The 26,190-nt window shown below is 49.7% G+C and overlaps 1 protein-coding gene across 7 annotated transcripts in view; it reads right to left on the bottom strand.

Annotated features, from left to right (window-relative positions):
* The window catches only part of DLG4 (discs large MAGUK scaffold protein 4), a 282,808-nt gene that overhangs the window by 74,531 nt on the left and 182,087 nt on the right, over positions 1-26,190 (bottom strand). The window contains exon 1 of one of the 7 annotated variants that reach the window (XM_083185901.1): positions 10,303-11,049. The exons of 3 other annotated variants lie outside the window; for them this stretch is intronic. In XM_083185901.1, coding sequence (XP_083042027.1) covers positions 10,303-10,386 — 84 coding nt within the window. In that variant the 5' untranslated portion in view covers positions 10,387-11,049. Of the gene's footprint in view, positions 1-10,157; positions 10,179-10,302; positions 11,050-26,190 lie in introns of those variants that run through there. 3 more of the 7 variants (XM_083185904.1, XM_083185903.1, XM_083185902.1) reach the window with 3 other exon arrangements.

Consider the following 26,190-nt stretch of genomic DNA (forward strand, 5'->3'; position numbering starts at 1 on the left):
TACTTCAAGCTGTCATTGATGTTAAAGGGGGCCATACACGGTATTAAGAACTGGGGTACGTAAACTTTTGATTGAGGTCATTTGGGTAGTTTCTGTTGTCATTATGATTTAAAAAGAGCAGACACAGATGTGTGACAATAAATGGCTTCACCCAACCACTGACCATGAGTGACAGAAACATTTGTGAATTATCATTCATATTCTCTGACAAATGGCCGGAAATCACACATTCTGCTGCTAGGGTAGGTAACCTTATGGGCACAACTGTATCTGCAGTATAAGACATTAGGACCCAAAGAACCTCACAGACACTCCACTGACCCATCTTTCTTCAAAGTATGTCATTGGGATACAAAGAACCTCACAGCCCCTCATCTGAGTAGTATATCCCCAGTATGAGTCATTAGGACACAGAACCTCACAGCCCCTCATCTGAGTAGTATATCCCCAGTATGAGTCATTAGGACACACAGAACCTCACAGCCCCTCATCTGAGCAGTATATCCCCAGTTTGAGTCATTAGGACACAGAACCTCACAGCCCCTCATCTGAGCAGTATATTCCCAAATACGAGTCATTAGGACACACAGAACATCACAGCCCCTCATCTGAGCAGTATATCCCAAGTACGAGTCACTAGGACACACAGAACCGCACAGCCCCTCATCTGAGTAGTATATCCCCAGTATGAGTCATTAGGACACACAGAACCTCACAGCCCCTCATCTGAGCAGTATATCCCCAGTTTGAGTCATTAGGACACAGAACCTCACAGCCCCTCATCTGAGCAGTATATTCCCAAATACGAGTCATTAGGACACACAGAACATCACAGCCCCTCATCTGAGCAGTATATCCCCACTACGAGTCATTAGGACACACAGAACCTCACAGCCCCACATCTGAGCAGTATATCCCCACTACGAGTCACAAGGACACACAGAACCTCACAGCCCCTCATCTGAGTAGTATATCCCCAGTATGAGTCATTAGGACACACAGAACCTCACAGCCCCACATCTGAGTAGAATATCCCCGGTACGAGTCACTAGGACACACAGAACCTCACAGCACCTCATCTGAGCAGTATATCCCCGGCACGAGTCACTAGGACACACAGAACCTCACAGCACCTCATCTGAGCAGTATATCCCCGGTACAAGTCACAAGGACACACAGAACCTCACAGCCCCTCATCTGAGCAGTATATCCCCGGTACGAGTCATTAGGACACACAGAACCTCACAGCCCCTCATCTGAGTAGTATATCCCCAGTATGAGTCATTAGGACACAGAACCTCACAGCCCCTCATCTGCACAGTATATCCCCACTACGAGTCACTAGGACACAGAACATCACAGCCCCTCATCTGAGCAGTATATCCCCGGTACGAGTCACTAGGACACACAGAACCGCACAGCCCCTCATCTGAGTAGCAAATACCAAGTACGAGTCATTAGGACACACAGAACCTCACAGCCCCTCATCTGAGCAGTATATCCCCAGTATGAGTCATTAGGACACAGAACCTCACAGCACCTCATCTGAGCAGTTTATCCCAAATACGAGTCATTAGGACACACAGAACATCACAGCCCCTCATCTGAGCAGTATATCCCCACTACAAGTCATTAGGACACACAGAACCTCACAGCCCCACATCTGAGCAGTATATCCCCACTACGAGTCACAAGGACACACAGGACCTCACAGCCCCTCATCTGAGCAGTATATCCCCAGTACGAGTCATTAGGACACACAGAACCTTATTAGCAGTATATCCCAAGTGTGAGTCATTAGGACACAGAACCTTACAGCACCACATCGGAGCAGTATATCCCAAGTGTGAGTCATTAGGACACAGAACCTCACAGCCCCTCATCTGAGCAGTATATCCCAAGTGTGAGTCATTATCTCACCCCTAACCGCACAGCCCCTCATCTGAGCAGTATATCCCAAGTGTGAGTCATTAGGACACACAGAACCTCACAGCCCCTCATCTGAGCAATATATCGCAAGTGTGAGTCATTAGGATACAGAACCTCGCAGCACCTCATCTGAGCATTACATCCCAAATACGAGTCATTAGGATACACAGAACCTCACAGCCCCTCATCTGAGCAATATATCCCAAGTGTGAGTCATTAGGACACACAGAACCTCACAGCCCCTCATCTGACCAGTATATCCCAAGCATGAGTTATTAGGACACAGAACCTCACAACACCTCATCTGGCCAGTATATTTCCAATAGGAGTCATTAGGACACATAGAACCTCACAGCCCCTCATCTGAGCAATATATCCCAAGTGTGAGTCATTAGGACACACAGAACCTCACAGCCCCTCATCTGAGCATTATATCCCAAATACGAGTCATTAGGACACAGAACCTCACAGCCCCTCATCTGAGCAGTATATCCCCAGTATGAGTCATTAGGACACAGAACCTCACAGCCCCTCATCTGAGTAGTATATCCCCAGTATGAGTCATTAGGACACAGAACCTCACAGCCCCTCATCTGAGCAATATATTCCCAAGTACGAGTCACTAGGACACACAGAACCTCACAGCACCTCATCTGAGCAATATATTCCCAAGTACGAGTCACTAGGACACATAGAACCTCACAGCACCCCATCTGAGCAATATATTCCCAAGTACGAGTCACTAGGACACACAGAACCTCACAGCCCCTCATCTGAGCAATATATTCCCAAGTACGAGTCACTAGGACACACAGAACCTCACAGCCCCTCATCTCAGCAGTATATCCCAAGTACGAGTCATTAGGACACACAGAACCTCACAGCACCTCATCTGAGCAGTATATCCCCAGTGTGAGTCATTAGGACACAGAACCTCATCTGGCCAGTATATTTCCAATAGGAGTCATTAGGACACACAGAACCTCACAGCACCTCATCTGAGCAGTATATCCCCAGTATGAGTCATTAGGACACACAGAACCTCACAGCACCTCATCTGAGCAGTATATCTCCAATATGAGTCACTAGAACACACAGAACCGCACAGCCCCTCTTCTGAGCAGTATATCCCCAGTACGAGTCATTAGGACACACAGAACCTTATTAGCAGTATATCCCAAGTGTGAGTCATTAGGACACAGAACCTTACAGCACCACATCGGAGCAGTATATCCCAAGTGTGAGTCATTAGGACACAGAACCTCACAGCCCCTCATCTGAGCAGTATATCCCAAGTGTGAGTCATTAGGACACACAGAACCTCACAGCCCCTCATCTGAGCAATATATCGCAAGTGTGAGTCATTAGGATACAGAACCTCGCAGCACCTCATCTGAGCATTACATCCCAAATACGAGTCATTAGGATACACAGAACCTCACAGCCCCTCATCTGAGCAATATATCCCAAGTGTGAGTCATTAGGACACACAGAACCTCACAGCCCCTCATCTGACCAGTATATCCCAAGCGTGAGTTATTAGGACACAGAACCTCACAACACCTCATCTGGCCAGTATATTTCCAATAGGAGTCATTAGGACACATAGAACCTCACAGCCCCTCATCTGAGCAATATATCCCAAGTGTGAGTCATTAGGACACACAGAACCTCACAGCCCCTCGTCTGAGCATTATATCCCAAATACGAGTCATTAGGACACAGAACCTCACAGCCCCTCATCTGAGCAGTATATCCCAAGTGTGAGTCATTAGGACACAGAACCTCATCTGAGCAGTATATCCCCAGTACGAGTCATTAGGACACAGAACCTCACAGCCCCTCATCTGAGCAGTATATCCCCAGTACGAGTCATTAGGACACACAGAACCTTATTAGCAGTATATCCCAAGTGTGAGTCATTAGGACACAGAACCTTACAGCACCACATCGGAGCAGTATATCCCAAGTGTGAGTCATTAGGACACAGAACCTCACAGCCCCTCATCTGAGCAATATATCGCAAGTGTGAGTCATTAGGATACAGAACCTCGCAGCACCTCATCTGAGCATTACATCCCAAATACGAGTCATTAGGATACACAGAACCTCACAGCCCCTCATCTGAGCAATATATCCCAAGTGTGAGTCATTAGGACACAAAGAACCTCACAGCACCTCATCTGACCAGTATATTTCCAATAGGAGTCATTAGGACACACAGAACCTCACAGCCCCTCATCTGAGCAGTATATCCCCAGTGTGAGTCATTAGGACACAGAACCTCACAGCACCTCATCTGGCCAGTATATTTCCATTAGGAGTCATTAGGACACACAGAACCTCACAGCCCCTCATCTGAGCAGTATATGCCCAGTGTGAGTCATTAAGACACAGAACCTCACAGCACCTCATCTGACCAGTATATTTCCAATAGGAGTCATTAGGACACACAGAACCTCACAGCCCCTCATCTGAGCAATATATCCCAAATACGAGTCATTAGGACACACAGAACCTCACAGCCCCTCATCTGCGCAGTATATCCCAAGTGTGAGTCATTAGGACACAAAGAACCTCACAGCCCCTCATCTGAGCATTATATCCCAAATACGAGTCATTAGGACACACAGAACCTCACAGCACCTCATCTGAGCAGTATATCACAAGTGTGAGTCATTAGGACACAAAGAACCTCACAGCCCCTCATCTGAGCATTATATCCCAAATACGAGTCATTAGGACACAGAACCTCACAGCACCTCATCTGAGCAGTATATCCCAAGTGTGAGTCATTAGGACACAGAACCTCACAGCCCCTCATCTGAGCAGTATATCCCCAGTACGAGTCATTAGGACACACAGAACCTCACAGCAGTATATCCCAAGTGTGAGTCAGTAGGACACAGAACCTCACAGCACCACATCGGAACAGTATATGCCAAGTGTGAGTCATTAGGACACAGAACCTCACAGCCCCTCATCTGAGCAATATATCCCAAGTGTGAGTCATTAGGACTCAGAACCTCACAGCACCACAACCTCCTGGCTGTGACCGAATTGCTGCTGTGGTCAGTAGCCAATCCCCAGCTACCTAGGGGGATATAAGGATTCACTTGAGAACAGCTCAGGGCCTTGAACAACTAGTCTGATCCCTGTGTTCCTCCAGAAGTCAGCATCCTAAGGCTCCAGGTTCCTGTCCAGGGTTCCTGTGCTTTACCTGTACAGTCTGCTGCTGCCTCCTGCTGTCATTAATGCTCCCTGGCTCTCTCCACATGCCAGGTTCCCTTCCGCACTGTTACCATCTCCAGCTCCCAAGGGAAGAGGATAGAGCACAGGCCCAGAGACTGACTCCAAGGCTCCTGAGTATCTGTTACAGCAGGGCTGGGCAACACCGGCCCTCCAGATGTTAATGAACTACACATCCCAGGATGCTTTGCATTAGTTTTGCTATGTTGCCCAGCCCTGTGTTACAGTGAACCTCATCCTGTGGCTACTGCTGCTGCTGCTGCTGTTACTACTACATTGGTTAAATCCACCTGCTATAGCTGCTGTTCTATTAACTCCAGCTTCCAGCTCACTGTCAGTTTCCTGAATGCAGCACAGGACCATTGGTTCCCAGACCGACACTGTTATCGACTCCCAAGTTGACTCTGCAGTCATTGACTCCCAGGTCGACACTGCCGGCATCGACTCCCAGGTCGATTCTGCTACCATCCCCAGCTCCCAGGCTGAAGAATACACTATCGGTTCCCTGACCGACAGTGCCCATTGGCTCCCAGGCTGACGTACCCTTCTGGCTTCCAGGCCAGACAGACTCTCCTGTGGCTCGTGTTAGCTCCCAGGCCATCAACTGCCCATGTCAGCTCCCAGGCAATCAAACAACACGTCGACACCCAGGCCATCAAGATCCCTCCGGCTCCCCGGCCGTCTACAGTCTGTGTCAACTCCCAGGTCGTCAACACTCCTCCGGCTCCCAGGCCATCGACGACTCATCAGTTCCCAAGCCACTATCATCTCTCCGGCCTCCCAGGCCAACGCAGACAAAGTTCCTCAGTTCCAAGCTCACTGCAACTAGTCACGTCCATCTCCTATGACTGACCAGTTAGCTGTGGGGAACTCAGGTCAGAGGGCCGCAACCTCGCCACCACACACAGCGGAGACCAAACCTACTTGCGGGGGTCCTTGGTGAAAACCATCGGTGACTCCCCCACCTAGCTGTGCCCGCAGTGCCAGTGATCTTCATATGGACGGTCTATGCCTCTAACCCCCAGTGTCCCAGTTCCTAGCGTCCACCACTGGCCCACTGCTGCCACAGCCGGAAACACCAGAGACCCGATTCCTGACAGACCCACAAAACCTCACAGCACCTCCATCTGAGCAATGTATCCCCAGTATGAGTCATTAGGGTATATACTAAAAGCGCTGTCACATGAGATCTCACTTAACCAGGTTCAACTGGATTTATACATATATCCACTTAGAGGTTTCACTTATACAGGTCACATAGAACGTGTGTTACAGAGCTTCCTAAATACTAAGGCCCCCATTTATCATTGATAGCATTTACAATGCGATCTGGGCGGAATATTACCCCAAATATTTCGCCCAAATGTATCATCTGCCAAGGTGCAGGGACAGGGCTCCGGAAGGAGCCCGTCCCTGCGAAGCCCTGACCTGGAAGCCGGGGGGTCTGCGCATGCGCGGTTATGCGCTGACTCCCCCCCTGCGCGACCCCACTGACCGCACTGCCGCTCGGGCAGTGCGATGTGTAGCCATAGGCTACAACGGGCTATCACCACATTAGAATGGCGATAGCCCAGGGCTGCGATGCCGGGCTGCCCGATGTTGATACATTGGGCAGCTTCGCATCCCCCATTGAAACCTATGGGGGATGCGGCCGGAGGCACTGCAGGGGGGGATCGCAGCAGGGATCAGAGATTCCTGCTGCGGTCCCCTGTGATACATTTAGGTGAAACGTGTGTTTTCGGGGATTTAGCCGCAAATATTGCTTGATAAATGGGCCCCTCAATAACAAAACGTACATGCCGGGTTTCCATGTCCTTTCTGATATCACTGATCTAAACCTGCACTTATCCCAGTTACAGAGGTTCTAGAGGTGGCCTTCTCAGTTACAGAGGTTCTAGAGACAGCCTCCTCAGTTATAGAGGTTATAGAGGACACCATCATAGATACAGAGGATATAGAGGCAGCCACCTCAGTTATAGAGGTTCTAGAGGTGACCATCTCAGTTAGAGGTTTAGGGGTGGCAGTCTATGTTACAGAAGATCTAAAGGTGGCCGCCTCGGTTATAGAGGTTCTAGAGGCGGCCTTCATAGATACAGAGGATCTAGAGGTGGTCGCCTCAGTTATAGGAGGTTCTAGAGGTGGCCTTCATAGATACAGAGGATCTAAAGGCGGCAGCCTCAGGTATAGAGGTTCTAGAGGCGGCCTTCATAGATACAGAGGATCTAGAGGCAGCCACCTCAGTTATAGAGGTTCTAGAGGTGACCATCTCAGTAAGAGGTTTAGGGGTGGCAGTCTATGTTACAGAAGATCTAAAGGTGGCCGCCTCGGTTATAGAGGTTCTAGAGGCGGCCTTCATAGATACAGAGGATCTAGAGGTGGTCGTCTCAGTTATAGGAGGTTCTAGAGGTGGCCTTCATAGATACAGAGGATCTAGAGGCAGCCACCTCAGTTATAGAGGTTCTAGAGGCGGCCTTCATAGATACAGAGGATCTAGAGGTGGTCGCCTCAGTTATAGGAGGTTCTAGAGGTGGCCTTCATAGATACAGAGGATCTAAAGGCGGCAGCCTCAGGTATAGAGGTTCTAGAGGCAGCCTTCATAGATACAGAGGATCTAGAGGCAGCCACCTCAGTTATAGAGGTTCTAGAGGTGACCATCTCAGTTAGAGGTTTAGGGGTGGCAGTCTATGTTACAGAAGATCTAAAGGTGGCTGGCTCGGTTCTAGAGGTTCTAGAGGTGGCCTTCAAAGATACAGAGGATCTAGAGGCGGCAGCCTCAGTTATAGAGGTTCTAGGGGCGGCCTTCATAGATACAGAGGATCTACAGGTGGCCACCTCAGTTATAGAGGTTCTAGAGGTGATCGTCTCAGTTATAGAGGTTCTAGAGGTGACCATCTCAGTTAGAGGTTTAGGGGTGTCCCTCTATGTTACAGAAGATTTAGAGGCAGCCTTCATAGATAGAGATGATCTAGAGGTGGTCGCCTCAGTTCTAGAGGTGACCATCTCAGTTTTAGAGGCGGCCTCCTCAGTTATAAAGGTTCTAGAGGTGACCATCTCAGTTCTAGATGCGGCCTTCATAGATACAGAGGATTTAGAGGTGGCCGCCTCAGTTATAGAGGTTCTAGAGGTGATCGTCTCAGTTATAGAGGTGACCATCTCAGTTAGAGGTTTAGGGGTGGCTGTCTATGTTACAGAAGATCTAGAGGTGGTCGCCTCAGTTATAGAGGTTCTAGAGGTGGCCTTCATAGATACAGAGGATCTAGAGGTGGTCGCCTCAGTTATAGAGGTTCTAGAGGTGGCCTTCATAAATACAGAGTATCTAGAGGTGGTCGCCTCAGTTATAGAGGTTCTAGAGGTGGCCTTCATAGATACAGAGGATCCAGAGGCAGCTGTCTCAGTTATAGAGGGTTTTTTTGGCAGAAAAATGTCCGGACCCCACAATAAGTCCCAGTAATAAAGATTTCCCAATTGTCCAGGTTTGTCGAGAGAGAGACTGACATACAGACATACGCGTGCGCACAAACAGAGGGCAGCTCTCTGCACCGGATGCCGGGGACCCCCCTGTGAGAATTCACAATACCCCCTGTGATGTCACAGTTACTGACATCACTTTGTGTAATTCCGTGTGGACTGCAGAACACACAACTCGCCAGGTTCCTCCCAGCATATGACACAACTTGCAGAAGGAAAAGAGAATGCCTCACACTCTGTGCCCCCATATCACTGATGTACGTAATCTACCCCAGTATGTCACAGACGGAGGTGTCCCAATACAAGACATATATAGAGCTGTCACGATATGAAATCTAAGACAAACGTCACAATACGGCGTATGAACAACAATATGGTGTCTCAACAAGTAACAGTCACACGGTAACTCCGATATTACATGCACAAAAATCACCACTTAGTACATTGCATCTCCGCAGCAGAAAGCAGAGTACGTCACAATATATCACACAGTACGTCACAATACTGTATATCACACAGTACGTCACAATATATCACACAGTACGTCACAATATATCACACGTCTCACTGTAGAACACTATACATCACAATATATCACACAGTACGTCACACTATATAACACACTGCTGCACGTCGTCACATTATATTATACTACTGCACATAACACTATATCCTACTATACTGCAACATGTCACAAAATATTACACTGTGCAACATGTCATTGTATATCACAATATATAACACTGTACTTTGCCACACATCACAATATATCACACTATACTGCACCAAGTCACAAAATATCACACCGCACCCTACGTCACAATATATCACACTATACTGCACCACACGTCACAATATATCACACTATACTGCACAATATATCACACTATACTGCACAATATATCACACTATATTGCACCACACGTCACAATATATCACACGTTACAATTTATCACACCATACTGCACCATACATCACAATAAATAACACCATACTGCACAATATATCACACTACGCTGCACCACACGTCACAATATACAACACTATACTGCACAATATATCACACTACACTGCACCACAATATATCACACCATACTGCACCACACGTCACAATATACAACACTATACTGCACAATATATCACACTACGCTGCACCACAATATATCACACCATACTGCACCACACGTCACAATATACAACACTATACTGCACAATACATCACACTACGCTGCACCACAATATATCACACCATACTGCACCACACGTCACAATATACAACACTATACTGCACAATACATCACACTACACTGCACCACAATATATCACACCATACTGCACCACACGTCACAATATACAACACTATACTGCACAATACATCACACTATGCTGCACCACAATATATCACACCATACTGCAGAACATCAGCAATGACAGCAGTGATAATGGTGTTTGCGCAGCGCAGCACCCCAGCAGCACGCAGAGCGATGCTCCCATGCATACAGCACAATTACATGGAGTAAGATGTCTCCCAGGATCTCCCTGCATCTGCTGGGATAAATAGGAGACTGCAGCGATGCAGAAGCCGTCACAGTGACAGAGTGTGATCACACACCTATACTCACCCACACACACTCACACCTGCACACTCACACTCACCGGCTGCCTCAGTTTCTTTGCTTTTCTGACGTTGCTTATAAAGCGTCTCCCCATTTTTTTTGCGTACCAAACAGATACGAACATCTCTCCCCCCGATCCAGTGAGAAAAGGGGAGGGAGGCAGGGACGCTGGGGGGAGAGTGATAGACAGAAGGAGAGAATGGGTGGGAGGAGGAAGGGACCAGGGATGAGGGAAGATGCAGGAGGGGGGTAGCTGCCTACAGAGGAGAGAGACAGGGGAAGCAGAGACAGGTACCCAGAGGAGAGACAGGGGAAGCAGAGACAGGTACAGAGAGAGACAGGGGATGCCCAGGAGAGACTCCAGGGATGCAGGGACAGGTACCCAGAGGAGATACAGGAACAATGTATGGGGAGAGGAAATAGCAAGCCAAGTAGACAGGGCGATGGGAGACAGGCAGGGATATTAAAGGCAGGAATGCGAGAGAGATAGAGAGACAGTGATGGCGAGAAACAGGCAGAGATGCTAAATAGATACACAGGTACTAAAGAAAAAGATGCCAGAGACAGGCAGGGATACAAAGAGACAGGCAGGGATACAAAGAGACAGGCAGGGAAGCCAGAGAGACAGGCAGTGATGTTAGAGAGACAGGCAGTGATGTTAGAGAGACAGGCAGTGATGTTAGAGAGACAGCCAGTGATGTTAGAGAGACAGGCAGGGATTCCGCAGGTAACGGCAGAGATGGGGGTGATGGCTGGGATTGGGCAGCACGGATGCCTGGCTACAGAAAGCCACAATCATCATTGTCAGATGCCACAAGATGTGTGGACAGGTCTCTTGGGCTAATATTTGGGTGGTCTCTTTCCCCTACTCCGTCACACACCCAGCTGGGAGGGGGAGCGGGGTGCACACAGAATGAGGGGGCGAGGAGAGAGGGGGCGCAGGGATCTTACACTGAAGGGAAAACACACAGAAAGGAAAATGTCTGGGAAGATAACTGGGAAATGTGGTTATTGATGTAGGGAGAGGAAGGGAAGTGGGAGGAGGGAGAGAGAGACAGGAGCAGGAGGGGGAGGGAAAGACACAATGTAACCTGGGAGATATTATCATGCAGTGATCACAGGGGACAGACTGGGGGAAGCAGCGTGTAAAAGGGGGAGAGCTAATAGTAAAACCACAATATAAAGGGGACCAGGAGCAGGGACACATACAGGGGAGAGGAGGAGCAGGGACACATACAGGGGAGAGGAGGAGCAGGGACACATACAGGGGAGAGGAGGAGCAGGGACACATACAGGGGAGAGGAGGAGCAGGGACACATACAGAGGAGAGGAGTAGCAGGGACACATACAGAGGAGAGGAGGAGCAGGGACACATGCAGGGGAGAGGAGGAGCAGGGACACATACAGGGGAGAGGAGGAAGAGGGGGATCAGGGACACATACAGGGGAGAGGAGGAGCAGGGACACATACAGGGGAGAGGAGGAAGAGGGGGATCAGGGACACATACAGGGGAGAGGAGGAAAAGGGGGAGCAGGGACACATACAGGGGAGAGGAGGAGCAGGGACACATACAGGGGAGAGGAGGAGCAGGGACACATACAGGGGAGAGGAGGAGCAGGGACACATACAGGGGAGAGGAGGAAGAGGGGGATCAGGGACACATACAGGGGAGAGGAGGAAAAGGGGGAGCAGGGACACATACAGGGGAGAGGAGCAGGGACACATACAGGGGAGAGGAGTAGCAGGGACACATACAGGGGAGAGGAGGAGCAGGGACACATACAGGGGAGAGGAGGAGCAGGGACACATACAGAGGAGAGGACGAGCAGGGACACATACAGGGGAGAGGAGGAGCAGGGACACATACAGGGGAGAGGAGGAGCAGGGACACATACAGGGGAGAGGAGTAGCAGGGACACATACAGGGGAGAGGAGGAGCAGGGACACATACAGGGGAGAGGAGGAGCAGGGACACATACAGGGGAGAGGAGTAGCAGGGACACATACAGAGGAGAGGACGAGCAGGGACACATACAGGGGAGAGGAGGAGCAGGGACACATACAGGGGAGAGGAGGAGCAGGGACACATACAGGGGAGAGGAGGAAGAGGGGGATCAGGGACACATACAGGGGAGAGGAGGAGCAGGGACACATACAGGGTAGAAGAGGAAGAGGGGGAGCAGGGACACATACAGGGAACAGGAGGAAGAGGGGGAGCAGGGACACATACAGGGGAGAGGACGAGCAGGGACACATACAGGGGAGAGGAGGAGCAGGGACACATACAGGGGAGAGGAGGATCAGGGACACATACAGGGGAGAGGAGGAAGAGGGGGATCAGGGACACATACAGGGGAGAGGAGGAAAAGGGGGAGCAGGGACACATACAGGGGAGAGGAGGAGCAGGGACACATACAGGGGAGAGGAGTAGCAGGGACACATACAGGGGAGAGGAGGAGCAGGGACACATACAGGGGAGAGGAGGAGCAGGGACACATACAGGGGAGAGGAGGAAGAGGGGGATCAGGGACACATACAGGGGAGAGGAGGAGCAGGGACACATACAGGCGAGAGGAGGAAGAGGGGGAGCAGGGACACATACAGGGTAGAAGAGGAAGAGGGGGAGCAGGGACACATACAGGGGGGAGGAGGAAGAGGGGGAGTAGAAGTACATAGGGGAGAAGAGGGGGAGCAGGAACACATACAAGGGAGAGGAGGAAAAGGGGGAGCAGGGACAAATACAGGGGAGAGCAGGGACACATACAGGAGAGAGGAAGAGCAGCGACACATACAGGGGAGAGGAGGAAGACGGGGAGCAGGGAAACATACAGGGGAGAAGGGGAGCAGGGTCACATACAGGGGAGAGGAGGAAGACGGGGAGCAGGGACAAATAGAGGGCAGAGGAGGAAGAGGGGGGAGCAGGGACACATACAGGGAAGAGGGGGAGCAGGGACACATACAGGGGAGAGGGGGAGCAGAGACACATACAGGGGAGAGGAGGAAGAGGGGGAGCAGGGACACATACAGGGGAGAGGAGGAAGAGGGGGAGCAGGGACACATACAGGGGAGAGGGGGAGCGGTGACACATACAGGGGAGAGGGGGAGCAGAGACACATACAGGGGAGAGGAGGAAGAGGGGGGGGCAGGGACACATACAGGGCAGAGGAGGAGCAGGGACACATACAGGAGAGAGGAGGAAGAAGGGGAGCAGGGACACATACAAGGGAGAGGATGAAGATGGGGAGCAGGGCCACATACAGGGGAGGGGAGGAGCAGGGCCAAATACAGGGGAGAGAATGAACAGGGACACATACAGGGGAGAGGAGGATCAGGGACACATACAGGGGAGAGGAGGAAGAGGGGGAGCAGGGACACATACAGGGGAGAGGCGGAAGAGAGGGAGCAGGGACACATACAGGGGAGTAGAAGTACATAAGGGAGAAGAGGGGGAGCAGGAACACATACAAGGGAAAGGAGGAAGAGGGGGAGCAGGGACACATACAGGGAACAGGAGGAAGAGGGGGAGCAGGAACACATACAGGGAAAGGAGGAAGAGGGGGAGCAGGGACACATACAGGGGAGAGGGGGAACAGGGACACATACAGGGGAGAGGAGGAAGAGGGGGAGCAGGGACACATACAGGGGAGAGGAGGAAGAGGGGGAGTAGAAGTACATAGGGGAGAAGAGGGGGAGCAGGAACACATACAAGGGAGAGGAGGAAGAGGGGGAGCAGGGACACATACAGGGGATAGGAGGAAGAGGGGGAGCAGGGACACATACAGGGGAGAGGAAGAAGAGGGGGAGTAGAAGTACATAGGGGAGAAGAGGGGGAACAGGAACACATACAAGGGAAAGGAGGAAGAGGGGGAGCATTGACACATACAGGGTAGAAGAGGAAGAGGGGGAGCAGGGACACATACAGGGAACAGGAGGAAGAGGGGGAGCAGGGACACATACAGGGAACAGGAGGAAGAGGGGGAGCAGGGACACATACAGGGGAGAGGAGAAAGAGGGGGAGAAGGGACACATACAGTGAAGAGGGGGAGCAGGGACACATACAGGGGAGAGGAGGAAGAGGGGGAGCAGGGCCACATACAGGGGAGGGGAGGAGCAGGGCCAAATACAGGGAAGAGAAGGAACAGGGACACATACAGGGGAGAGGAGGAAGAGGGGGAGCAGGGACACATACAGGGAAGAGGAGGAAGAGGGGGAGTAGAAGTACATAGGGGAGAAGAGGGGGACCAGGAACACATACAAGGGAAAGGAGGAAGAGGGGGAGCAGGGACACATACAGGGTAGAAGAGGAAGAGGGGGAGCAGGGACACATACAGGGGACAGGAGGAAGAGGGGGAGCAGGAACACATACAGGGGAGAGGAGAAAGAGGGGGAGCAGGGACACATACAGGGGAGAGGAGGAGCAGGGTCACATACAGGGGAGAGGAGGAGTATGGACACATACAGGGGAGAGGAGGAGCAGGGACACATACAGGGGAGAGGAGGAAGTGGAGGAGCAGGGACACATACAGGAGAGAGGAGGAGCAGGGACATCTACAAGGGAGAGGTGGAGCAGGGACACATACAGGGGAGAGGAGGAGCAGGGACACCTACAAGGGAGAGGTGGAGCAGGGACACATATTGTGTAGAAGAGGAAGAGGGGGAGCAGGGACACATACAGGGGAGAGGAGGAAGAGGGGGAGCAGGGACACATACAGGGGAGAGGAGGAGCAGGGACACATACAGGGGATAGGAGGAAGAGGGGGAGCAGGGACACATACAGGGGAGAGGAGGAAGAGGGGGAGCAGGAACACATACAATGGAGAGGAGGAAGAGGGGGAGCAGGGACACATACAGGGGAAAATAGGAAGAGGGGAGCAGGGACACAAAAAGGAGAGAGGAGGAAGAGGGAGAACAGGGACAAAGAGGAGGAGCAGGGACACATACAGGGGAGAGGGGGAGCAGGGACACATACAGGGGAGACGAGGAAGGGGGGGAGCAGGGACACATACAGGGGAGAGGAGGAGCAGGGACACATACAGGGAGAGGAGGAAGAGGGGGAGCAGGGACACATACAGGGGAGGGGAGGAGCAGGGCCAAATACAGGGGAGAGAAGGAACAGGGACACATACAGGGGAGAGGAGGAGCAGGGACACATACAGGGGAGAGGAGGAAGAGGGGGAGCAGGGACACATACAGGGGAGAGGAGGAAGAGGGGGAGCAGGGACACATACAGGGGAGAGGAGGAAGAGGGGGAGTAGAAGTACATAGGGGAGAAGAGGGGGACCAGGAACACATACAAGGGAAAGGAGGAAGAGGGGGAGCAGGGACACATACAGGGTAGAAGAGGAAGAGGGGGAGCAGGGACACATACAGGGAACAGGAGGAAGAGGGGGAGCAGGAACACATACAGGGGAGAGGAGAAAGAGGGGGAGCAGGAACACATACAGGGGAGAGGAGAAAGAGGGGGAGCAGGGACACATACAGGGGAGAGGAGGAGCAGGGTCACATACAGGGGAGAGGAGGAGCAGCGACACATACAGGGGAGAGGTGGAGCAGGGACACATACAGGGGAGAGGTGGAGCAGGGACACATACAGGGGAGAGGTGGAGCAGGGACACATACAGGGGGGAGGAGGAGCAGGGACACATACAGGGGAGAGGAGGAGTATGGACACATACAGGGGAGAGGAGGAGCAGGGACACATACAGGGGAGAGGAGGAAGAGGAGGAGCAGTGACACATACAGGGGAGAGGAGGAGCAGGGACACCTACAGGGGAGATGGGGAGCAGGGACACATACAGGGTAGAAGAGGAAGAGGGGGAGCAGGGACACATACAGGGGAGAGAAGAAAGAGGGGGAGCAGGGACACATACAGGGGAGAGGAGGAAGAGGGGAAGCAGGGACACATACAGGGGAGAGGAGGAAGAGGGGGAGTAGAAGTACATAGGGGAGAAGAGGGGGACCAGGAACACATACAAGGGAGAGGAGGAAGAGCGGGAGCAGGGACACATACAGGGGAGAGGAGGAAGAGGGGGAGCAGGGACACATACAGGGGAGAGGAGGAAGAGGGGGAGTAGAAGTACATAGGGGAGAAGAGGGGGACCAGGAACACATACAAGGGAGAGGAGGAAGAGCGGGAGCAGGGACACATACAGGGGAGAGGAGGAAGAGGAGGAGCAGTGACACATACAGGGGAGAGGAGGAGCAGGGACACCTACAGGGGAGAGGGGGAGCAGGGACACATACAGGGTAGAAGAGGAAGAGGGGGAGCAGGGACACATACAGGGGAGAGAAGAAAGAGGGGGAGCAGGGACACATACAGGGGAGAGGAGGAAGAGGGGAAGCAGGGACACATACAGGGGAGAGGAGGAAGAGGGGGAGTAGAAGTACATAGGGGAGAAGAGGGGGACCAGGAACACATACAAGGGAGAGGAGGAAGAGCGGGAGCAGGGACACATACAGGGGAGAGGAGGAAGAGGGGGAGCAGGGACACATACAGGGGAGAGGAGGAAGAGGGGGAGTCGAAGTACATAGTGGAGAAAAAGGGGAGCAGGAACACATACAAGGGAGAGGAGGAAGAGCGGGAGCAGGGACACATACAGTGGAAAATAGGGAGGGGAGCAGGGACACATACAGGGGAGAGGGGGAGCAGGGACACATACAGGGGAGAGGAGGAAGAGGGGGAGTAGAAGTACATAGGGGAGAAGAGGGGGACCAGGAACACATACAAGGGAGAGGAGGAAGAGCGGGAGCAGGGACACATACAGGGGAGAGGAGGAAGAGGGGGAGCAGGGACACATACAGGGGAGAGGAGGAAGAGGGGGAGTAGAAGTACATAGTGGAGAAAAAGGGGAGCAGGAAGACATACAAGGGAGAGGAGGAAGAGCGGGAGCAGGGACACATACAGGGGAAAATAGGGAGGGGAGCAGGGACACATACAGGGGAGAGGGGGAGCAGGGACACATACCTTATGCACTCGGTCCCTCCCTCTCTCTATGCCTGATCCTGTCACTTTCTCTCCCTGACTCTCCCTCTCTCTCTCTCTCTGACGCTTTCTCCCTCTCCCTTCCTCTGCCAGTTGCTGTTACTTTCTCTACCTGATGCTCTCTGTCCCTCCCTCTCTCTATGCCTGACCCTGTTACTTTTTCTCCTTCTGACACTTTCTCCCTCTCCCTGCCTGATGCTGTCACTTTCTCTCCCTGACTCAACCTCTCTCTCTTTCTCTGACATGTTTTCCCTCTCCCTTCCTCTGCCAGTTGCTGTCACTTTCTCTTCCTGATGCTCTCTGTCCCTCCCTCTCTCTATGCCTGACACTGTCACTTTTTTTTCCCTCTATCTCGCTCTCTCTCCCTGACAAGCTTTTTGTCTACGTCTCTGGTCACTATTTTTCTCCTGCAGCAGGAGGGGATGTCCTTCAAGAATTGGCTATGAGGCCCACAAATTCTAGTTACACCCCTGAAAACTGCCTCTAGAATTTATTGTTGTTAGGGAGGAGGGGGCACTGTACCCTGTACATGCTACGGGCTTCACCTCTTATCACATGGCACAATGACAATACAGATACCAGGGCAATGGCCAGACGGGGAACATGGTACTCACCTTGTTGGGTATCAAACACCCAACCTTCTGTACAGATGCCCACTTATGGGAGTAATGCCTAGAGTAGTTACATACGTGATATGTAACATGGTCTGGGAATGTGTGATGGCAGCTTGTGGTACAGGATGGTATGGTGGGGATTAAATATAGATTTGGCAGATTGTGCTTGGTTTGTGGTGATGCATCTTTGCTGAGTCATGGACACTGCAATGCGCTTTGCTTTCGTTACCATAATCCTATGCTTATAACAATGGCATTCTGGGACGTGTAGTTCAACAATGGTTTGAGGGCCTGATTTGCCCATCCCTGCCTTATCGATAGGAATGTGAATTGTATTGGTGTAATGGAGGAGATTAAAGATTGAGAATTATTGGCTACATTCTGGAGTCTGAGGATGTTGGATTCTAAAACAAGATGGCCGCTGCACATTTGGATCATGGGAGCACTTCAATTACAAAATGGAGTCATGCTTGCACCATGTGATCTCCACACAAAGGAAGAAGTAGTATTCCACACACACACACGCTATCTCACTCTATACCTCTCTCTCTCTCTCTCGGTCAGAATATCCTAATGAGTGTAACTGCATATAGCTCTCGGAGTTGCTTATTAAAAGATATATTAGTTATTAATAATGATACCATATCAAATGAGTCAAAATAGTACATTTGCTTTATAAATATGAGAATGATAATAACAGGAGAGGAGGAAAGATCTATCTCACATGCACTCTGGTTAGTAATTAGATTAGGGGGATTTCCCCATCACATTGGTCTGGACTACAGTTCCAGATACGCCACATAAGGTGTGATATACGCTATTGGAAATATATAGACTCTGAGTGCTCTTTAAAGGGGGGAACAAGCCCCATACTTCAGTCACACAACATATTGTTTTTCCATTGCGATATGCACGTATTTTAATTGGCTAAATAAGTCAAACAGTATTACACAAGGGCTATAGCTCTCTATCTCCCTGCTCGTCACTTCATGTACACATATGAATCAGGAATACCGGAGGAAGCCATCAGGACAGGGGAGTATTAGCTTCTCTTTATTATATATCGGAATATCCTTTTCTCCATAAGGTCTATGTCCAGGTGCCCCCCCCCCCTGAATCCGCCAATGACAAGGGCTATTGCTCTCTATCTCCCTGCTCGTCACTTCATGTACACATATGAATCAGGAATAATGGAGGAAGCCATCAGGACAGGGGAGTATTAGCTTCTCTTTATTATATATCGGAATATCCTTTTCTCCATAAGGTCTATGTCCAGGTGCCCCCCCCCCCCCCCTGAATCCGCCAATGACAAGGGCTATTGCTCTCTATCTCCCTGCTCGTCACTTCATGTACACATATGAATCAGGAATAATGGAGGAAGCCATCAGGACAGGGGAGTATTAGCTTCTCTTTATTATATATCGGAATATCCTTTTCTCCATAAGGGCTATGTCCACGTGGTCCCCTCAATCCGATAAGAAATACCGCCAGCTAAGTTTAACCCCATCCTCCCCATTAGAGGATAAACTCCCAATTACACAACGTCATAATGTGTTAGAGCAATCTCCAATAACAAAAATGTTGTCCATTATAAAAAAAAGACCATCAACAATACAAATAAAAAGGATTATACAATGATTACATTATTTATTATAATTCTAATAACAAGGAACGTATTACACAGTTAAGCACACCGAGGACAACAAGGTAAGAATGAAGCAATGACCATCAACAATGCCTCCCCCCCCAAGTACAGCCCATAGTGACAAGATAAGTGGTACAATATGGAATGGTCCTTGGGCCCTCAGAACGGATCCGATATGTTATGCCGGCGGTCGGAATCCCGGCGGTCGGAATCCCGACACTGGAATCCCGACCACCGAAATCCCGACATGGGGGGACACCCACGGAGGGAGAAAGTTTCGGGATTTCGGCGGTCGGGATTCCAGTGTCGGGATCCCGACCGCCGGCAAATTGACTGCATCCCCTCAGACCATCTGTTAGGATATTTACTAAAAAGGACATGCACCACTTCAGTTTCCGGTCTGAGGACGGAGCTCCCGCTTTAACCTCCGCTCTTGCCGCCGTTACAAAGCTCCTGGGGCTTCTAATTCCCTCCAGCCATACCACTCGACCTCCCGCCGACTGCAGGAGCCACTACATGGACCGCTACTTGGCACCACAAACAACCCAGCTCCACCACCCATCATGGCATCACTGTATGACATCACTGTATGACATCACTGTATGACATCACTGTATGACATCACTGCAGAACAATGTGTAGTGTGTAATATAAGATGCTGATGACCCAGCCCCACCTCCTATCATTACATCACTGTATGACATCACTGCAGAACAATGTGTAGTGTGTAATATAAGATGCTGATGACCCAGCCCCACCACCCACCATAGCATCATTGTATGACATCACTGCATGACATCACTGCAGAACAATGTGTAGTGTGTAATATAAGATGCTGATGACCCAGCCCCACCTCCTATCATTACATCACTGTATGACATCACTGCAGAACAATGTGTCGTGTGTAATATAAGATGCTGATGACCCAGCCCCACCACCCACCATGGCATCACTGTATGACATCACTGTATGACATCACTGCAGAACAGTGCGAAGTGTGTAATATAAGATGCTGATGACCCAGCCCCACCACCCATAATGGCATCACTGTATGACATCACTGCAGAACAATGTGTTGTGTGTAATATAAGATGCTGATGACCCAGCCCCACCACCCACCATGGCATCACTGTATGACATCACTGCAGAACAATGTGAAGTGTGTAATATAAGATGCTGATGACCCAGCCCCACCACCCATCATGGCATCACTGTATGACATCACTGCAGAACAATGTGAAGTGTGTAATATAAGATGCTGATGACCCAGCCCCACCTCCTATCATTACATCACTGTATGACATCACTGCAGAACAATGTGTAGTGTGTAATATAAGATGCTGATGACCCAGCCCCACCTCCTATCATTACATCACTGTATGACATCACTGCAGAACAATGTGAAGTGTGTAATATAAGATGCAGATGACCCAGCCCCACCACCCATCATGGCATCACTGTATGACATCACTGCAGAACAATGTGTAGTGTGTAATATAAGATGCAGATGACCCAGCCCCACCACCCACCATGGCATCACTGTATGACATCACTGCAGAACAATGTGAAGTGTGTAATATAAGATGCTGATGACCCAGACCCACCACCCATCATGACATCACTGTATGACATCACTGCAGAACAATGTGAAGTGTGTAATATAAGATGCTGATGACCCAGCCCCACCACCCATCATGACATCACTGTATGACATCACTGCAGAACAATGTGTAGTGTGTAATATAAGATGCTGATGACCCAGCCCCACCACCCATCATGACATCACTGTATGACATCACTGCAGAACAATGTGTAGTGTGTAATATAAGATGCTGATGACCCAGCCCCACCGCCCATCATGGCATCACTGTATGACATCACTGCAGAACAATGTGGTGAGTGTAATATAAGATGCTGATGACCCAGCCCCACCACCCACCATGACATCACTGTATGACATCACTGCAGAACAGTGCGAAGTGTGTAATATAAGATGCTGATGACCCAGCCCCACCACCCATCATGGCATCACTGTATGACATCACTGTATGACATCACTGCAGAACAATGTGAAGTGTGTAATATAAGATGCTGATGACCCAGCCCCACCTCCTATCATTACATCACTGTATGACATCACTGCAGAACAATGTGAAGTGTGTAATATAAGATGCTGATGACCCAGCCCCACCACCCATCATGGCATCACTGTATGACATCACTGCAGAACAATGTGTAGTGTGTAATATAAGATGCAGATGACCCAGCCCCACCACCCACCATGGCATCACTGTATGACATCACTGCAGAACAATGTGAAGTGTGTAATATAAGATGCTGATGACCCAGACCCACCACCCATCATGACATCACTGTATGACATCACTGCAGAACAATGTGAAGTGTGTAATATAAGATGCTGATGACCCAGCCCCACCACCCATCATGACATCACTGTATGACATCACTGCAGAACAATGTGTAGTGTGTAATATAAGATGCTGATGACCCAGCCCCACCACCCATCATGACATCACTGTATGACATCACTGCAGAACAATGTGTAGTGTGTAATATAAGATGCTGATGACCCAGCCCCACCGCCCATCATGGCATCACTGTATGACATCACTGCAGAACAGTGCGAAGTGTGTAATATAAGATGCTGATGACCCAGCCCCACCACCCATCATGGCATCACTGTATGACATCACTGTATGACATCACTGCAGAACAATGTGAAGTGTGTAATATTAGATGCTGATGACCCAGCCCCACCTCCTATCATTACATCACTGTATGACATCACTGCAGAACAATGTGAAGTGTGTAATATAAGATGCTGATGACCCAGCCCCACCACCCATCATGGCATCACTGTATTACATCACTGTATGACATCACTGCCGAACAATGTGAAGTGTGTAATATAAGATGCTGATGACCCAGCCCCACCACCCATCATGACATCACTGTATGACATCACTGCAGAACAAAGTGAAGTGTGTAATATAAGATGCTGATGACCCAGCCCCACCACCCACCATGGCATCACTGTATGACATCACTGTATGACATCACTGCAGAACAATGTGTAGTGTGTAATATAAGATGCTGATGACCCAGCCCCACCACCCACCATGGCATCACTGTATGACATCACTGTATGACATCACTGCAGAACAATGTGTAGTGTGTAATATAAGATGCTGATGACCCAGCCCCACCACCCACCATGGCATCACTGTATGACATCACTGCAGAACAATGTGAAGTGTGTAATATAAGATGCTGATGACCCAGCCCCACCACCCATCATGGCATCACTGTATGACATCACTGCAGAACAATGTGTAGTGTGTAATATAAGATGCTGATGACCCAGCCCCACCTCCTATCATTACATCACTGTATGACATCACTGCAGAACAATGTGTAGTGTGTAATATAAGATGCAGATGACCCAGCCCCACCACCCATCATGGCATCACTGTATGACATCACTGCAGAACAATGTGTAGTGTGTAATATAAGATGCTGATGACGCAGCCCCACCACCCATCATGACATCACTGTATGACATCACTGCAGAACAATGTGTTGTGTGTAATATAAGATGCTGATGACCCAGCCCCACCACCCATCATGACATCACTGTATGACATCACTGCAGAACAATGTGATTTGTGTAATATAAGATGCTGATGACCCAGCCCCACCACCCACCATGACATCACTGTATGACATCACTGCAGAACAATGTGAAGTGTGTAATATAAGATGCTGATGACCCAGACCCACCACCCATCATGACATCACTGTATGACATCACTGCAGAACAATGTGAAGTGTGTAATATAAGATGCTGATGACCCTGCCCCACCACCCACCATGGCATCACTGTATGACATCACTGTATGACATCACTGCAGAACAATGTGTAGTGTGTAATATAAGATGCTGATGACCCAGCCCCACCACCCATCATGACATCACTGTATGACATCACTGCCGAACAATGTGAAGTGTGTAATATAAGATGCTGATGACCCAGCCTCACCACCCACCATGACATCACTGTATGACATCACTGCAGAACAATGTGAAGTGTGTAATATAAGATGCTGATGACCCAGCCCCACCACCCACCATGGCATCACTGTATGACATCACTGTATGACATCACTGCAGAACAATGTGAAGTGTGTAATATAAGATGCTGATGACCCAGCCCCACCACCCATCATGACATCACTGTATGACATCACTGCCGAACAATGTGAAGTGTGTAATATAAGATGCTGATGACCCAGCCCCACCACCCATCATGACATCACTGTATGACATCACTGCAGAACAATGTGGAGTGTGTAATATAAGATGCTGATGACCCAGCCCCACCTCCCATCATTACATCACTGTATGACATCACTGCAGAACAATGTGTAGTGTGTAATATAAGATGCTGATGACCCAGCCCCACCACCCACCATGACATCACTGTATGACATCACTGCAGAACAGTGTGAAGTGTGTAATATAAGATGCTGATGACCCAGCCCCACCTCCTATCATGGCATCACTGCAGAACAATGTGAAGTGTGTAATATAAGATGCTGATGACCCAGCCCCACCACCCATCATGACATCACTGTATGACATCACTGCAGAACAATGTGGAGTGTGTAATATAAGATGCTGATGACCCAGCCCCACCTCCCATCATTACATCACTGTATGACATCACTGCAGAACAATGTGTAGTGTGTAATATAAGATGCTGATGACCCAGCCCCACCACCCACCATGACATCACTGTATGACATCACTGCAGAACAGTGTGAAGTGTGTAATATAAGATGCTGATGACCCAGCCCCACCTCCTATCATGGCATCACTGCAGAACAATGTGAAGTGTGTAATATAAGATGCTGATGACCCAGCCACACCACCCATCATGACATCACTGTATGACATCACTGCAGAACAAAGTGAAGTGTGTAATATAAGATGCTGATGACCCAGCCCCACCACCCACCATGGCATCACTGTATGACATCACTGTATGACATCACTGCAGAACAATGTGTAGTGTGTAATATAAGATGCTGATGACCCAGCCCCACCACCCATCATGACATCACTGTATGACATCACTGCAGAACAATGTGATTTGTGTAATATAAGATGCTGATGACCCAGCCCCACCACCCACCATGACATCACTGTATGACATCACTGCAGAACAAAGGGCCTTATTTTGGTTCATTCTTTCTGACAAAATCCTTCTTAGATGGACAAAACCAAGTGCACTGCAGGTGGGGCAGATGTAACATGTGCAGAGAGAATTAGATTTGGGTGAGTAATTTTGTTTCTGTGCAGGGAAAATACTTACTGCTTTATTTTTACACTGCAATATAGATCTCACTTTGAAGTAAAACCCAACCCAAATCTAATTCTCTCTGCACATTTTACATCTGCCCCACCTGCAGTGCACTTGGTTTTGCCCATCTAAGAAGGATTTTGTCAGAAAGAATGAACCAAAATAAGGCCCAATGTGAAGTGTGTAATATAAGATGCTGATGACCCAGACCCCCCACCCATCATGGCATCACTGTATGACATCACTGTATGACATCACTGCAGAACAATGTGTAGTGTGTAATATAAGATGCTGATGACCCAGCCCCACCACCCATCATGACATCACTGTATGACATCACTGCAGAACAATGTGTAGTGTGTAATATAAGATGCTGATGACCCAGCCCCACCACCCATCATGACATCACTGTATGACATCACTGTATGACATCACTGCAGAACAATGCGAAGTGTGCAATATAAGATGCTGATGACCCAGCCCCACCACCCATCATGACATCACTGTATGACATCACTGCAGAACAATGTGTAGTGTGTAATATAAGATGCAGATGACCCAGCCCCACCACCCATCATGACATCACTGTATGACATCACTGCAGAACAATGTGTAGTGTGTAATATAAGATGCTGATGACCCAGCCCCACCACCCACCATGGCATCACTGTATGACATCACTGCAGAACAATGTGAAGTGTGTAATATAAGATGCTGATGACCCAGACCCACCACCCATCATGACATCACTGTATGACATCACTGCAGAACAATGTGAAGTGTGTAATATAAGATGCTGATGACCCAGCCCCACCACCCATCATGACATCACTGTATGACATCACTGCAGAACAATGTGTAGTGTGTAATATAAGATTCTGATGACCCAGCCCCACCACCCACCATGGCATCACTGTATGACATCACTGCAGAACAATGTGGAGTGTGTAATATAAGATGCTAATGACCCAGCCCCACCACCCACCATGACATCACTATATGACATCACTGCAGAACAATGTGAAGTGTGTAATATAAGATGCTGATGACCCAGCCCCACCACCCATCATGGCATCACTGTATGACATCACTGCAGAACAGTGTGAAGTGTGTAATATAAGATGCTGATGACCCAGCCCCACCACTCACCATGACATCACTGTATGACATCACTGCAGAACAATGCGAAGTGTGTAATATAAGATGCTGATGACCCAGCCCCACCACCCATTATGGCATCACTGTATGACATCACTGCAGAACAAAGTGAAGTGTGTAATATAAGATGCTGATGACCCAGCCCC

This window comes from Crinia signifera, chromosome 4, assembly GCF_055691185.1.
Source record: "Crinia signifera chromosome 4, ASM5569118v1, whole genome shotgun sequence".
Lineage (NCBI taxonomy): Eukaryota > Metazoa > Chordata > Amphibia > Anura > Myobatrachidae > Crinia > Crinia signifera.